Source organism: Staurois parvus, unplaced genomic scaffold (assembly GCF_062004578.1).
Source record: "Staurois parvus isolate SC_StPar_1 unplaced genomic scaffold, SC_StPar_1.0 ptg000578l, whole genome shotgun sequence".
In the NCBI taxonomy this organism is placed as follows: Eukaryota; Metazoa; Chordata; class Amphibia; order Anura; family Ranidae; genus Staurois; species Staurois parvus.
Window position 1 is genome coordinate 3,410,669 of NW_028318374.1, and position 14,913 is coordinate 3,425,581.

Genomic DNA, 14,913 nt, shown 5'->3' on the forward strand with positions numbered 1-14,913 from the left:
ACAGACACAAGTACGTACATACACATGTACATACACACACACACACACACATACATGTACATATACGCAGACACATGTACAGATACACACATGTACATACACACAGACACATGTACATGCATACACAGGCACACACACATGCACGCACGCTGTTAAGTGCTCTCTCCTCTCCCCTGAAGCCACCACTGGCTGACATAGAGGATCATGTGACCAGAGTGAGATGAAATTAGGTAGACACACACACAGCCCTATAAAAAGTTGCAGTACTTTGTTGCTCACTCACAGAGCCGGGTACTGCACTCTAGGGGGAGGCAGAGAGCACAGCACACACTCCTTCCTTTGCTTTTACTGCGCTCAGCTATTGAGTAGTCTGATGGCTCCCAGTGCCACTGACAGATCCCAGCCTGGTCAGAAAGACGGCCCTGGGGTACACACTCACCCCCACCAAAATTTCCACTCGCCATTGACGAGCAGGAGAGTGGAAATTTCAAGGCCTGGTGTAAACCCAATATTTATTTTTCAGTATTTAGGCATCGTGCCTCTATGTACTGTAATTCATTTCCTATAAATAAAAATAAAATGAGTACAATGTACACCAATAATATCCTGACACAATAAACACAAAATAACAGCAAATTTACATATGCAAGTGTACAAAGAGTACATATAAAGTGCTATGAATCAATGTCCATGGCATAAAGGTGCATAATAAGTCCCAAATCCAATGTGAAAGTGCTGCGTGCTGAATATAACTTCCAACAAAGGTGTCCTTTTATCATGCAGCGCTGCTCAGTTCTCCTCTGAATGCCTTTTTATGAAGCGGTGTAGATCGCTTCTCTGAATCAAGGGAGAAGCGATCTACAAATGCTTTGAACGCTGGAAAATTGCTGCTGGTACTATAATCTCGCGAGATTACAGTCAGAGATCAGTCAAACACCGTTTACTAAGCAGCGGCAAATTATCGATGCTTTGTTTGTGGTTCCTCCGATTCTCCAGCTCTGGGCTGGAGAATCTGGAGGGAGAACACAGATCGCCAGTGAAGGGCTGACATCGCTCCTTCATACACTGGCAGTCTGTGTGCTGAGATGATCAGTGGAGAACATGTTCTCTGCTGATCATCTCGGTTTCCTAAACCACTAATGATCTGAGATCAGCAACGATCCTTAGGATCGCCACTGTTCTCTATTTCATAAAAGGACACCAAAGTGCTATGGTGTCCACTGTGCTCATCACACCAAACAAATCAGCCTCTTACCAGACCAATTTGATCCCAAATCAAGACTTGATCAAATGAGCACATGGTGTCCAGATTCCACACTGACACCCGTGCCATCAATATCGAAGGAGATGGATGGACAACTGTGGGCTCACCCGGATGAATTCCTCACACCAAACCACTCTCCATACAGTGTAGAGAAGGATTAGAACAGAAGAGACTTCATAGTGCAACCCGAAAAAACTTGGTAGGGTTTGATGAGAGAGTGCTCCCGCTTCACATGCTCACTGTTGCCATTGGTCAGGTCTCTGGTGGCCCCAAGAATGGACTGACTGAGCAGACACTGGAGAAACAGCAAGCTATGGGTCTATATAGTTTCTTAAGCAAATCATTTTTGTGTTTTTGTTTGTTTTTTGCAGATTTTTTTGTCTGAAGATCCTGCCAGGAAGAGTGCTTCCTGTGTCAGGCTGACAACACAAACAAAAGCCACTGCCTTGCAATTAGCAGCAGCCTCATCAGCCTGGCATCCAAGCTCCTTCAGTTGGTCATTAGTCTGCTATCAGGTCTATCAGATAGACAACCCAACTGCCAAATGAAGGAGCTCACATGCCAGGCTGACAATGCTGCTGCTAGTTGCAAGGCAGAGAAGCAGCCCATAGATGAATTGATCTTTCCTTCCACCACGAGTGGAAGGAAAGAAAATCGCCTGATTCCACCAATGACATAGTCAGTGTTGATGGGGGCATGCGTCCCGCAGTGTATGGTGTTCTGCTGGCGAGGAGAGGGGGTTCGGAGAGCCTTCCCAATCGGCAGAACAGAATGATTACTGCTAGACGCATACAGTTTTTGCTTGTAGAAAAGTGGACAGGCTGCTTGTACCCAAGTTGATCGATGGATCGGCGTGGGTACAATCAGCCTACCCAGAGATGGATGGAACCTCGACTGGTCCATTGTGAACCAGCTGAATTTCAATCCATGTATGGGGAGCTTTAGCATTGTCAGCCTGGTGTGAAATATCCTTCTGTTGTTTACTGGGCTGCCTATCAACCTGACCTAATAGGTACCAACTGATGGAGTGCACATGGCAGGCTATCAATGCAGCTAATTGTGAAGCAGCGGCTTAGCAGGGGCGGAATGACCATTTGGAGGCCCGGGGTCAGTAGGGGGCCCCATGAGATGCCCCTGGTACCTTTTTCATAGGCTTTTTTGAGTTTGGGCAAGGACACAGGGGCCCCATGATCCCCTATTGCCCGGGGGCCCCATGAGTTGTCAGTCCGCCCCTGCGGCTTAGCATTGTCAGCCTGAAACTGGAAGTGTTGCTACTAGCAGGATCTCCAGGTAAGAAACTTTGCAACACATTCACAAAAAAGAATTTGCGTAACAAAAGTGGTACACAGTGATACCCAAATACCACTCAACCCGTACTCTTCGCTCCTCACAAGACCTCCTACTTTCTAGCTCCCTGGTCTTCTCCTCCCAAGCCCGACTACAGGACTTCTCCAGGACTTTCCCCTTCCTCTGGAACTCACTACCCCAATCCATCAGATTGTCACCTACCCTCCTCACCTTTAGGCGCACCCTGAAAACCCATCTCTTCAGGGAAGCTTACCCCAACTCACCTAACAGCCAATCTCCTCCACTCCTCCTACCACTCCATCCCCCACAGCCATCTCCTCCTGTATCACTATCCCCTCCCTCCTAGATTGTAAACTCGAAAGAGCAGGGCCCTCGAACCCCTCGTGTATTGATTTGTTACTGTATTGTCTCCTGTACTGTCCCCCACTATAATGTACAGAGCTCAGCAAACCTTTTGGTGCTATATAAATACTGTATAATAATAATAATAATACACAGGATATGATGTTGAGTGTAATAAAAAAATCAGACTTGGAAATTTCATTTACTTCAAACATTCTTGAATTATTACTATTGTGTCATTTTTTTTTTTATTCATGGGTTAATGCTATTTTGTGTATTTCAGACGGTTCGTATGTTTCTGTGCCATCCCCCCTTGGGAAGATTAAGAGCATGACTAAAGGTACTGAGCACTCCTATGTCAAATGTGATTGTGTTTTATGTCTGTGGAGCAGATTACTAGGCATGCCTTCAGTTCTTGCTTTTAAACTGCCTGCGTATATAACCGTTATCACATTTGTACTTAAGCCAAAGACCCTTTTATCTATCCCCGTATATACCCGTATCATCGGTGACAGACACAGATCTCACAAGACCCTTTTATCTATCCCCGTATACACCCGTATCATCGGCGACAGACACAGATCTCACAAGACCCTTTTATCTATCCCCGTATACACCCGTATCATCGGCGACAGACACAGATCTCACAAGACCCTTTTATCTATCCCCGTATACACCCGTATCATCGGCGGCAGACACAGATCTCACAAGACCCTTTTATCTATCCCCGTATACACCCGTATCATCGGCGACAGACACAGATCTCACAAGACCTTTTTATCTATCCCCGTATACACCCGTATCATCGGCGACAGACACAGATCTCACAAGACCCTTTTATCTATCCCCGTATATACCCGTATCATCGGCGACAGACACAGATCTCACAAGACCCTTTTATCTATCCCCGTATATACCCGTATCATCGGCGACAGACACAGATCTCACAAGACCCTTTTATCTATCCCCGTATATACCCGTATCATTGGCGACAGACACAGATCTCAGAAGACCCTTTTATCTATCCCCGTATACACCCGTATCATCGGTGACGGACACAGATCTCACAAGACCCTTTTATCTATCCCCGTATACACCCGTATCATCGGTGACGGACACAGATCTCACAAGACCCTTTTATCTATCCCCGTATACACCCGTATCATCGGTGACGGACACAGATCTCACAAGACCCTTTTATCTATCCGCGTACACACCCGTATCATCGGCGACAGACACAGATCTCACAAGACCCTTTTATCTATCCCCGTATACACCCGTATCATCGGCGACAGACACAGATCTCACAAGACCCTTTTATCTATCCCCGTATACACCCGTATCATCGGTGACGGACACAGATCTAACAAGACCCTTTTATCTATCCCCGTATACACCCGTATCATTGGCGACAGACACAGATCTCACAAGACCCTTTTATCTATCCCCGTATATACCCGTATCATCTGTGACGGACACAGATCTCACAAGACCCTTTTATCTATCCCCGTATACACCCGTGTCATCGGTGACGGACACAGATCTAACAAGACCCTTTTATCTATCCCCGTATACACCCGTATCATCGGCGACAGACACAGATCTCACAAGACCCTTTTATCTATCCCCGTATACACCCGTATCATCGGCGACAGACACAGATCTCACAAGACCCTTTTATCTATCCCCGTATATACCCGTATCATCGGCGACAGACACAGATCTCACAAGACCCTTTTATCTATCCCCGTATATACCCGTATCATCGGCGACAGACACAGATCTCACAAGACCCTTTTATCTATCCCCGTATACACCCGTATCATCGGCGACAGACACAGATCTCACAAGACCCTTTTATCTATCCCCGTATACACCCGTATCATCGGCGACAGACACAGATCTCACAAGACCCTTTTATCTATCCCCGTATATACCCGTATCATCGGTGACGGACACAGATCTCACAAGACCCTTTTATCTATCCCCGTATACACCCGTGTCATCGGTGACGGACACAGATCTAACAAGACCCTTTTATCTATCCCCGTATACACCCGTATCATCGGCGACAGACACAGATCTCACAAGACCCTTTTATCTATCCCCGTATACACCCGTATCATCGGCGACAGACACAGATCTCACAAGACCCTTTTATCTATCCCCGTATATACCCGTATCATCGGCGACAGACACAGATCTCACAAGACCCTTTTATCTATCCCCGTATATACCCGTATCATCGGCGACAGACACAGATCTCACAAGACCCTTTTATCTATCCCCGTATACACCCGTATCATCGGCGACAGACACAGATCTCACAAGACCCTTTTATCTATCCCCGTATACACCCGTATCATCGGCGACAGACACAGATCTCACAAGACCCTTTTATCTATCCCCGTATACACCCGTGTCATCGGTGACGGACACAGATCTAACAAGACCCTTTTATCTATCCCCGTATACACCCGTATCATCGGCGACAGACACAGATCTCACAAGACCCTTTTATCTATCCCCGTATACACCCGTATCATCGGCGACAGACACAGATCTCACAAGACCCTTTTATCTATCCCCGTATATACCCGTATCATCGGCGACAGACACAGATCTCACAAGACCCTTTTATCTATCCCCGTATATACCCGTATCATCGGCGACAGACACAGATCTCACAAGACCCTTTTATCTATCCCCGTATACACCCGTATCATAGATGACAGACACAGATCTCACAAGACCCTTTTATCTATCCCCGTATATACCCGTATCATCGGTGACGGACACAGATCTCACAAGACCCTTTTATCTATCCCCGTATATACCCGTATCATCGGTGACGGACACAGATCTCACAAGACCCTTTTATCTATCCCCGTATACACCCGTATCATCGGCGACAGACACAGATCTCACAAGACCCTTTTATCTATCCCCGTATACACCCGTATCATCGGCGACGGACACAGATCTCACAAGACCCTTTTATCTATCCCCGTATACACCCGTATCATCGGCGACGGACACAGATCTCACAAGACCCTTTTATCTATCCCCGTATACACCCGTGTCATCGGTGACGGACACAGATCTAACAAGACCCTTTTATCTATCCCCGTATACACCCGTGTCATCGGTGACGGACACAGATCTAACAAGACCCTTTTATCTATCCCCGTATACACCCGTATCATCGGTGACGGACACAGATCTCACAAGACCCTTTTATCTATCCCCGTATATACCCGTATCATCGGTGACAGACACAGATCTCACAAGACCCTTTTATCTATCCCCGTATACACCCGTATCATCGGTGACAGACACAGATCTCACAAGACCCTTTTATCTATCCCGTATATACCCGTATCATCGGTGACGGACACAGATCTCACAAGACCCTTTTATCTATCCCCGTATCATCGGTGACAGACACAGATCTCAAAAGACCCTTTTATCTATCCCCGTATATACCCGTATCATCGGTGACAGACACAGATCTCACAAGACCCTTTTATCTATCCCCGTATCATCGGTGACAGACACAGATCTCACAAGACCCTTTTATCTATCCCCGTATCATCGGTGACAGACACAGATCTCACAAGACCCTTTTATCTATCCCCGTATATACCCGTATCATCGGTGACAGACACAGATCTCACAAGACCCTTTTATCTATCCCCGTATATACCCGTATCATCGGTGACAGACACAGATCTCACAAGACCCTTTTATCTATCCCCGTATATACCCGTATCATCGGTGACAGACACAGATCTCACAAGGGCTCTGTGCAGAAAGGAAAGAAAACAAAACACGTTGTTGCTAGTCATTGTTGCCGCATGCAGATGCATCGTTTTAATAATGCTGGCCTTACACCTGAAAAAAATTCACTAAAAGTGGCTCTGAGTCTTGGTTCACATATGAGCGGGTGGTGAAGCTGCGGATTCACGTGAAAATCCACGCAGCCGCACCACTCGCACAGAGGAATGCGGTCCCGCGGGCGGGTGCCATTAGTTCTAATGGAACGCCGCCTACACTGGAAAACACAACCGTGAGGACTGTGTTGTCAAAAGTGCAGGGACTTCTTCCCTGTGTGTCACGGGCACGGGAGTCCATTCATATGAATGGGCTCTCGTGCCCGCGCAAAGCGTGGCCTGTACGGCCGCATATATGTGAACCGGGGTAAAGGCAGAACGTTTTTAACCTTAATACATTTTATGCATTAATGTAAAAAAAGTCTGCATGTAAACTCCCCCACAGCTCCTTAACCTCCCTAGCGGTCTGATTATGTCCATATTTCTGTGCTCAAAGTGGTACATTATTTTGCATGGAAATATGTAGTTTTTTTATTGTAGGCTGTAATTTTTAGGAATAACTCACTAAAATCTGTCAGAACAAGAGTCTAGTAAACATCCCGGGTATGTTACAATTTGAAACACGAAATCATAAATTATAATTTAATAAATAATCATAAAAAATAATAATATAATAATAATAAATTTAATTCAATAATATAATCAAACCGAAAACACTGAAATTTGAAATATAGCGCCAAGTTCGCACATCACTGAGCAAAGTCGCAAAATCGTTTTCAGTGTCTGATGATGAATTCCCCCACCAATCATTATCACTCAATTCTGCAAGTGGTTCTGATTTACTATCGCTGTTCTCTAGCCGGTCTAAAACCGATTTTGACGTAAAGGGACGCTTTTTGGACGCCATGGACGTTTCTCAGTTTCCAGGCAGAAAGAACAGTAAAAATGCAGGCAGGGCACAGGACAAAGCACTCGGGACAAAATGTATGTGAAATGGTTTGATACAGTAATGTTATACTATGTGATTTTAGTGTATTTAGTGAATGTCACTTTTTGACATTTTTAAATTTCCCGCCAGTTCCATCCCCGTATGTCCCGACATCGCAGGGGACGGAACCCAGAAGACGAATGCCGGCATCGGCCGGATGACATTGCTGGGGACACTGCAGGGGGGACATCGCAGGAGCACGCAGGACAAGGTAAGTGAAGAAGAGATCCTGGAGCAATGCTGCAGAGTATTCCCGAGTGTAGCTCGGGGTTACCGCTTGTGGTGCTGAAACTTTACCCCGAGCTACACTCGGGAATACCGCCAGGGAAGTTACATACTTATCTAAGCCCAATCTCGATCCAGCAATGAGCATGAGAGCAGAGGCTCCCTCGGCTCTCTCTCTTTTCATTGGCTCAGACACAGCAGTGGGAGCCATTGGCTCCTGCTGCTGTCACTCACAGCCAGTGAAGAGGGATCGGAGGGCGGGGCTAAGCTGCACTCTGTGTGTCTTATGCAATCTGCTTAATATGGGGGCACTTGGCAGAGGAGAGAAGCCAGGAGCACAGGCAGGGGACGCAAGAAGAAGAGGATCGGGGCTGCTCTGTGCAAAACCATTGCAAAGACAACGTAAGAATAACATGTTTGTTATTTTAAAAAAGAAAAAGTTTGACTTTAGAATCGCTTTAAATGTTCCAAGAAGTAAATATAAAAATCGCTCATCTGACCATTCGATGGTGCTTTCATGGACTCAACTAATTTTGGGTGACTTTCCATTCAAGTACCATGCCAATGTCTCCATAGAACGAAAGTTCTATCTTCAGGTTAACATTGACAAGTGCATGTACATAGGATTAGTTAAGCTTTTTCTTGGCCCGGAGAAAATTCAACAATTAGTATTTTTTCCTTTCCATTAGATTCAACAAACATTTTCCAACCTTGTCCTTTGATTGTCCTTTCACGTTGCTGTGGTGGGAACCAAATGTTGAATCTGTTTAGCTAATCGAATAAAAGTTCTAAAAACAACATCTTTTAACTACATCTGTTGTCTGTGAGGGTTCTCATTTATCCAGGCCATGGTAGAGCTGTTGGTAGTTAGTGACATTCAACTGTGTTCTGTAATGTTGAAGACATTTGGTTGTTTTACCAAGCTATTTCTTCAGATCCTAGGTTTCTCTACACCTAGATTGCACATTATTTCTGGGGCTTTTCTTTAACCCCAAATAAAACTGTTCTTCTCTGAGCCTCCTCTCTATCCTACATTCTGTGTTCCGCCACTTCTTTCTGATAGCTAGACTCTTACTGTGGTGTTCCTCTACCCTGAAATGGCCCTCTCTCTTCCTGTGACTTCCATCTATCCCTAAAACTGAAGGTCTGACATGTTAAGATACAAAACATCTTTGTCATTCAGCTCCAGTTGAATATGACTAACTACTACTACCTATATCTGTTGTTTTCTCTACCATGTATTTATTTTCATGTATTTCATGACAAGGTAACAAACGGGGTTAAAATGTTGTCAATCAGTAAAGACGACCTGTCTTGCATGCTTCTAGTATCAAAACAGAGGTCTTAGTTGCATGCACATAGAAAATACATGGAAGCCACATAGCTGTTTCAACACACCTTTGTACCATGTAGCCCTAGTCCAATCAATGAGAATAATACCAGTTGGAGATATGTACAGTAGGGCAAAAAAGTATTTAGTCAGCCACCAATTGTGCAAGTTCTCCCACTTAAAAAGATGAGAGAGGCCTGTAATTGGCATCATAGGTAGACCTCAACTATGAGAGACAAAATGAGAAAACAAATCCAGACAATCACATTGGCTGATTTGGAAAGAATTTATTTGCAAATTACACAGTAGGTATGGTGTTCTTTTGATGCAACTCAGCATTCTCTCTCCCCCTGCTTAAGCCAGTACATGTCCGGGCCCGTCTGAAGTTTGCTAGAGAGCATTTGGATGATCCAGAAGAGGATTGGGAGAATGTCATATGGTCAGATGAAACAAAAATAGAACTGTTTGGTAGAAACACAACTCGTCGTGTTTGGAGGAGAGAGAATGCTGAGTTTCATCCAAAGAACACCATACCTACTGTGAAGCATGGGGGTGGCAACATCATGCTTTGGGGCTGTTTCTCCGCAAAGGGACCAGGACGACTGATCCATGTACAGGACAGAATGAATGGGTCCATGTATCGTGAGATTTTGAGTGCAAACCTCCTTCCATCAGCAAGGGCATTGAAGATGAAACGTGGCTGGGTCTTCCAACATGACAATGATCCCAAACATACTGCCCGGGCAATGAAGGAGTGGCTTCGTAAGAAGCATTTCAAAGTCCTGGGGTGGCCTAGCCAGTCTCCAGATCTCAACCCCATAGAAAACCTTTGGAGAGATTTGATAGTCCGTGTTGCCCAGCGACAGCCCCAAAACATCACTGCTCTAGAGGAGATCTGCATGGAGGAATGGGCCAACATACCAGCAACAGTGTGTGCCAACCTTGTGAAGACTTACAGGAAATGTTTGACCTCTGTCATTGCCAACAAAGGATATATAACAAAGTATTGAGATGAACTTTTGATATTGACCAAATACTTATTTTTCACCATAATTTGCAAATCAATTCTTTCCAAATCAGCCAATGTGATTGTCTGGATTTTTTTTCTCATTTTGTCTCTCATAGTTGAGATCTACCTATGATGCCAATTACAGGCCTCTCTCATCTTTTTAAGTGGGAGAACTTGCACAATTGGTGGCTGACTAAATACTTTTTTGCCCCACTGTAAGTGTTCATACCTTTCTCAGCAACCCTACCTGAGATTCACCCTAGCTATGGTAAAAGCTATGGAAAGCCCAGACATAGCAAACATGCAGTGACGTAATTTGATGCTTATATGGACCCTGAACATTCTAGGTGGATGGATGGTTTCTTCCCTTCAACTTCCAGAGGGCCTGTTCTTTTCTGTACCATCCTCTCCCCACTATCCCAAGATGACTCCTCTATTCATGTGGCTCCACCTTTTCCCCTAGATGTCACCTCTCTTTCTGTGGCCCCTCTACCCTCAGATAATCTTTCTTTGGGTCTCCTTTGCCCCCAGATGGCACTACTCTTACTAAAGCTTCCCCTCAATCCCTTTTTCTGTGTCTTCCTCACTCCACCTGATAGCCACGCTCTTCCTGTGGCTTTCCTCTACCTCTAGATCAGAGGTCTCCAAACTGTGGCCCAGGTGCCGGATGCGGCCCTTTGCCAGCCTTTAACCGGCTCTTGGGGCACTTATTCTCTGAATGATACAAGACGAGTGCCTTGTATCATTCAGAGGAATAGTGCCCCACTGACACCCAAACTGATACACTATTTCTCCCACTGATACCAACGATGGGTTACTGTTCCTTCCACTGATACCAATGATGGTGCAATACTCTTCCTTTTACTGACCACCAACCCTGAGGCCATGTTTATTCTCACTGATGCTAGGTCCGGGATATTTTCTACCCCCACTGGCCACAATCAGGCCCCCTAAAGTCTGAAGTACAGTAAACTGGTCCTTTGAATGAAAAGTTTGGAGACCCCTGCCATAGATGGCCCCAGGGGCAAACTGACAACTCATGGGGCCCCCCGGGCAATAGGGGATCATGGGGCCCCTGTGTCCTTGCCCAAACTCAAAAAAGCCTATGAAAAAGGTACCAGGGGCATCTCATGGGGCCCCCTACTGACCCTGGGCCCTCGGGCAGTGCCCGAGTTTCCAAATGGTCAGTCCGCCCTTGGATGGCCCAATGGCTCTTTATCTTTCTGTAGCTTCCCTCACTTCTTTACTCAGAATTGTCTTTTTGGGGCTTTCTTTTACCCCTATATGGATCCTGAGACCTCCCTTCTCGCCCTTTTTGTTTGTCTTCTCCACTACTCCTCATGGCCCCACTGTTCCTGTTTCCCTCCACCCTCATATAGCCTGATGGCCAACTCTTTCTGTGGCTTTCAACTATCCTCACATAGGCCTCTCTAACAGTGGTCCCACTACACTTAGATAGTCGCTGTCTTTCTGTGGCTCCCTTGTTACCCCCAGATGGCTCCTCCCTTGCCTTTTATCACCTTTTGCGTTCAGATGGCTCCTCCCTTCCTGGTAATCCCTTTTTACCCTCAGATGGTTCCTCCTCTCATGTGGTCCAACAGTAACCGCAGATGGTCCCTCTTGTCCTATGGCCTCCTTCTACCTGCATAGGGCCCTGTTCTGCTGCATTGTCCTTTATTATTAGTATTATTTTCATGCCAGTGTTATTTTCATCCTAAATACTGTACAAGCTTTCCTACCTCCGGCCCTATTCAGGGGAGACTCTTTCCAAACCATACATCTAATTAATGCTCTTCATACTCCACTGTAGTTAATATGCCACAGACATAAATATTACATTGGCTTATTCCAAGCAGATTGTCATTAGGAGTGATCTGTAACAGTGACAGATGCGTTGCAAGGTAAATAGCTGGAAAACATGTTGGGGGATTTCATGTGGGCATAGTTCCAGTCTGGAAGACATCTACTAATATCCGTATTTCACGTATTTTGCAGCTTTATGTTCAGAATTTAGAATGTAGTGGAATTGGTTACAGAAGGTTACAGTATATCAGCTACAAATGAGGGAATATCACAGCTTTGTAATGATGTTTTTATAAAGCGTGGGGCTGTATTTCCCAAGTGCCTGTGTGGCTGGCTGATTGCAGATAGTCAGATTCAGTCATACACTGGAAAATATAATCTGCAATCTGGAACTTAGTACATACAGGCATAAAAAGGGAGTAGCTGAGGCAGGTTTCTGAAGCCCCCTGAGTGCCCTCCCATGTACAGAAAACATACTGATCCATATAGACAAATAAGAGCATTTAGTCAAATGTACTCTCAAGTCACTCTGTTTTAAAGGGTGCATTTACACCTTTGAATTGGCTTGAATGATCATTTTAAAGCAGAACTTTACCCATAACAGTTTGCTAACAATTAATGTTCTTTAATAGAAGGACACACATTCCACTTTAATATTTATGCTACTAAAATTAGTGTCTGCTATAAATTGCCTCTAGCATTGTTCTTCTTTCATTTTGCTGGAGGCCACCATTTGGTTGAAGCCCAGAGCAGTCAATTATATATTGGAAAATACCCCCCCCCCCCCTGGTCTCAAAACCTATATGTCACTTTCTTCAATTAAAATATGTACATTTCCACCCTTGGTTGTATAATAGGACATATGTAAGTTTACCTCCTATGTGTCTCTCTGGCAGCAGAGTTTGTCCTGTCACCTCTCCTGCTTTTCTTTTCTCCCTCCCTAATCTGTGTTCTCTCAGCACAGTCTGTGTCAATTTTGTTGCTGTCTTCCCCTTTAGCAACAATAAATTCTAAAGCTGTCAGCTAACTGGCATCTAGTGGCTTGGATTTTAGGCACAGTGCCAAGAATAGAGAACAACTGAGCATTTGCAGAGCAGGAAGAGACAGTGCATTACTGGTTTTCAAACATTAGAGGCAATTATTTGTATTGTGTTACAAAAGGAGATGTGGACAGGGAGAAGTGGGGAGCGCTAAAATATGTAAACCAAATAAAGATCAAAATATGAGTCCATACAGTATAAGATGAAACTTGCGGACATGTATAATCTGGCACTGTCCTAATGATAGGAGTCCAGGAATAAGAAATATCTCCTTGGTGGATATAGGTCTTGGAAGTGAAGGCAGCCAGCTGTCAGAGCAGAAAGCAACTGTAGTACACAGAAAGAGAGAGAAAAAAACACAGCGGCGCCAATCTAAGTGTAGATGTGATTAAAATCAAGCAGTTTAATAAGTACAAAACTCAAAAGTGTAGGATAAAATAAGCATGTCTGACTGCAGCGTATTAAGGGGATGCGGTAGCTCGTTCCTATGCGGTCCTACTCCTCGTCCCACCCTCTCTGGTGGGTTCCAGGGTTCCAGGAATAGCAGAGAGGCTCATAGCCTGGGGAAGGCTCAAGGCCTGAGGAAAGAGTGTGCATGCTGCAAATGCATGCTGCATGCAGATTTCTGGTTCCAGGTGATGTCATCAGCTGTGAGCTTCCCTGCGCCACTTCCGAGATGTTCAACATCTTGTCTCTGTAATCCATGATTTCCTCCAAATGCCATTCCAGATCACTCCCGAAGTCAGGGTCCTTTGACAGCCTCCAGTACAACAGCCCCAAGTCATCATAGCCAAAGCCTTATGGTGGGCTGTTGTCTGCTGTCCAAGTGCACGCTTGGGTTACATGCTAGCGGAGCGCTCTGTAGCTTTCATCCAACCACATCTCCACCTGGACCAGCCTGCTTAACTCAGCTGTCCACTCCTTGTGTGGTTGTTCCCCCAATAACAGAATCCGCCTTGTGTACTGCAACCAGTTTCTTTCCTTGATGGAGAGGAGAATTTTAACTTGGCAGCGCTGCTCTCAGACTAATGCTTCCTTCCAGAGTTGCACTAACACTGGTCCTCTGTGCTACACTTTAATCTCTTGCACTTAAAAATTCCTCTTCCATGGCGGCTGGTGTCTGTACCTCTCCTCTTCTACTATCCGGACCTCAGATCCTGGTGGTGGTTTGGATGTTCCAGACTGCAGGAAGCATCCCACTACTGCCACCAAATCTGACGGAACGCCTGGCACCCAGCTTGTGCCTTCCGTCAGAGAACTGCTTCCTTGCCACTGGGACATAGGACCAAGGTTTTTAGCTTTTTAGCTCAAGACTAGGCACCCAAGACTAGGCCGAGACTAGCTTAGATACCAAACTGGAACTATTGAACAGAAATACAGTTTTTATACACTCCAGAAATAGGGGCAGTGCTCCCACATGAACAATAAAACAAATATTACATCCCACACTGATTAGATAAGGAGGTGGAGCTGACATCAGTCTAATCTCATCATGTAGGAGCCTCCAAGAGGACTTGCCAACAGACCCACAATAGGTGACTCAATCAACAATGGGAAAGCACACCTGGGAGGTACACAATGGGAGAAGATAGTAAACACATTACACCTTAATAAACATATTACAGCAAGATTCCTCACATCAGATTGTTTTTCTAATTACATCAACATCTTCTTAGAGTCTCTGAGTCTGGGAAGGAGGGGGTTAATGCAGTCAATGCTAGTTTGGGCATAGAGACCCCACATCTGTATGTTGGTCCTTCAGTTCTCAGAG

General features: G+C 45.2%; 1 protein-coding gene across 2 annotated transcripts in view; it reads left to right on the forward strand.

Moving 5' to 3' along the window:
• LOC149450216 (serine/threonine-protein kinase TNNI3K) overlaps positions 1 to 14,913 on the forward strand; it is a 452,856-nt gene that overhangs the window by 160,765 nt on the left and 277,178 nt on the right. For both annotated transcript variants that reach the window (XM_089692165.1, XM_089692163.1), the window contains one exon: positions 3,198 to 3,254. In XM_089692165.1, the coding sequence (XP_089548291.1) occupies positions 3,198 to 3,254 (57 nt within the window). The remainder of the gene's footprint in view (positions 1 to 3,197; positions 3,255 to 14,913) is intronic.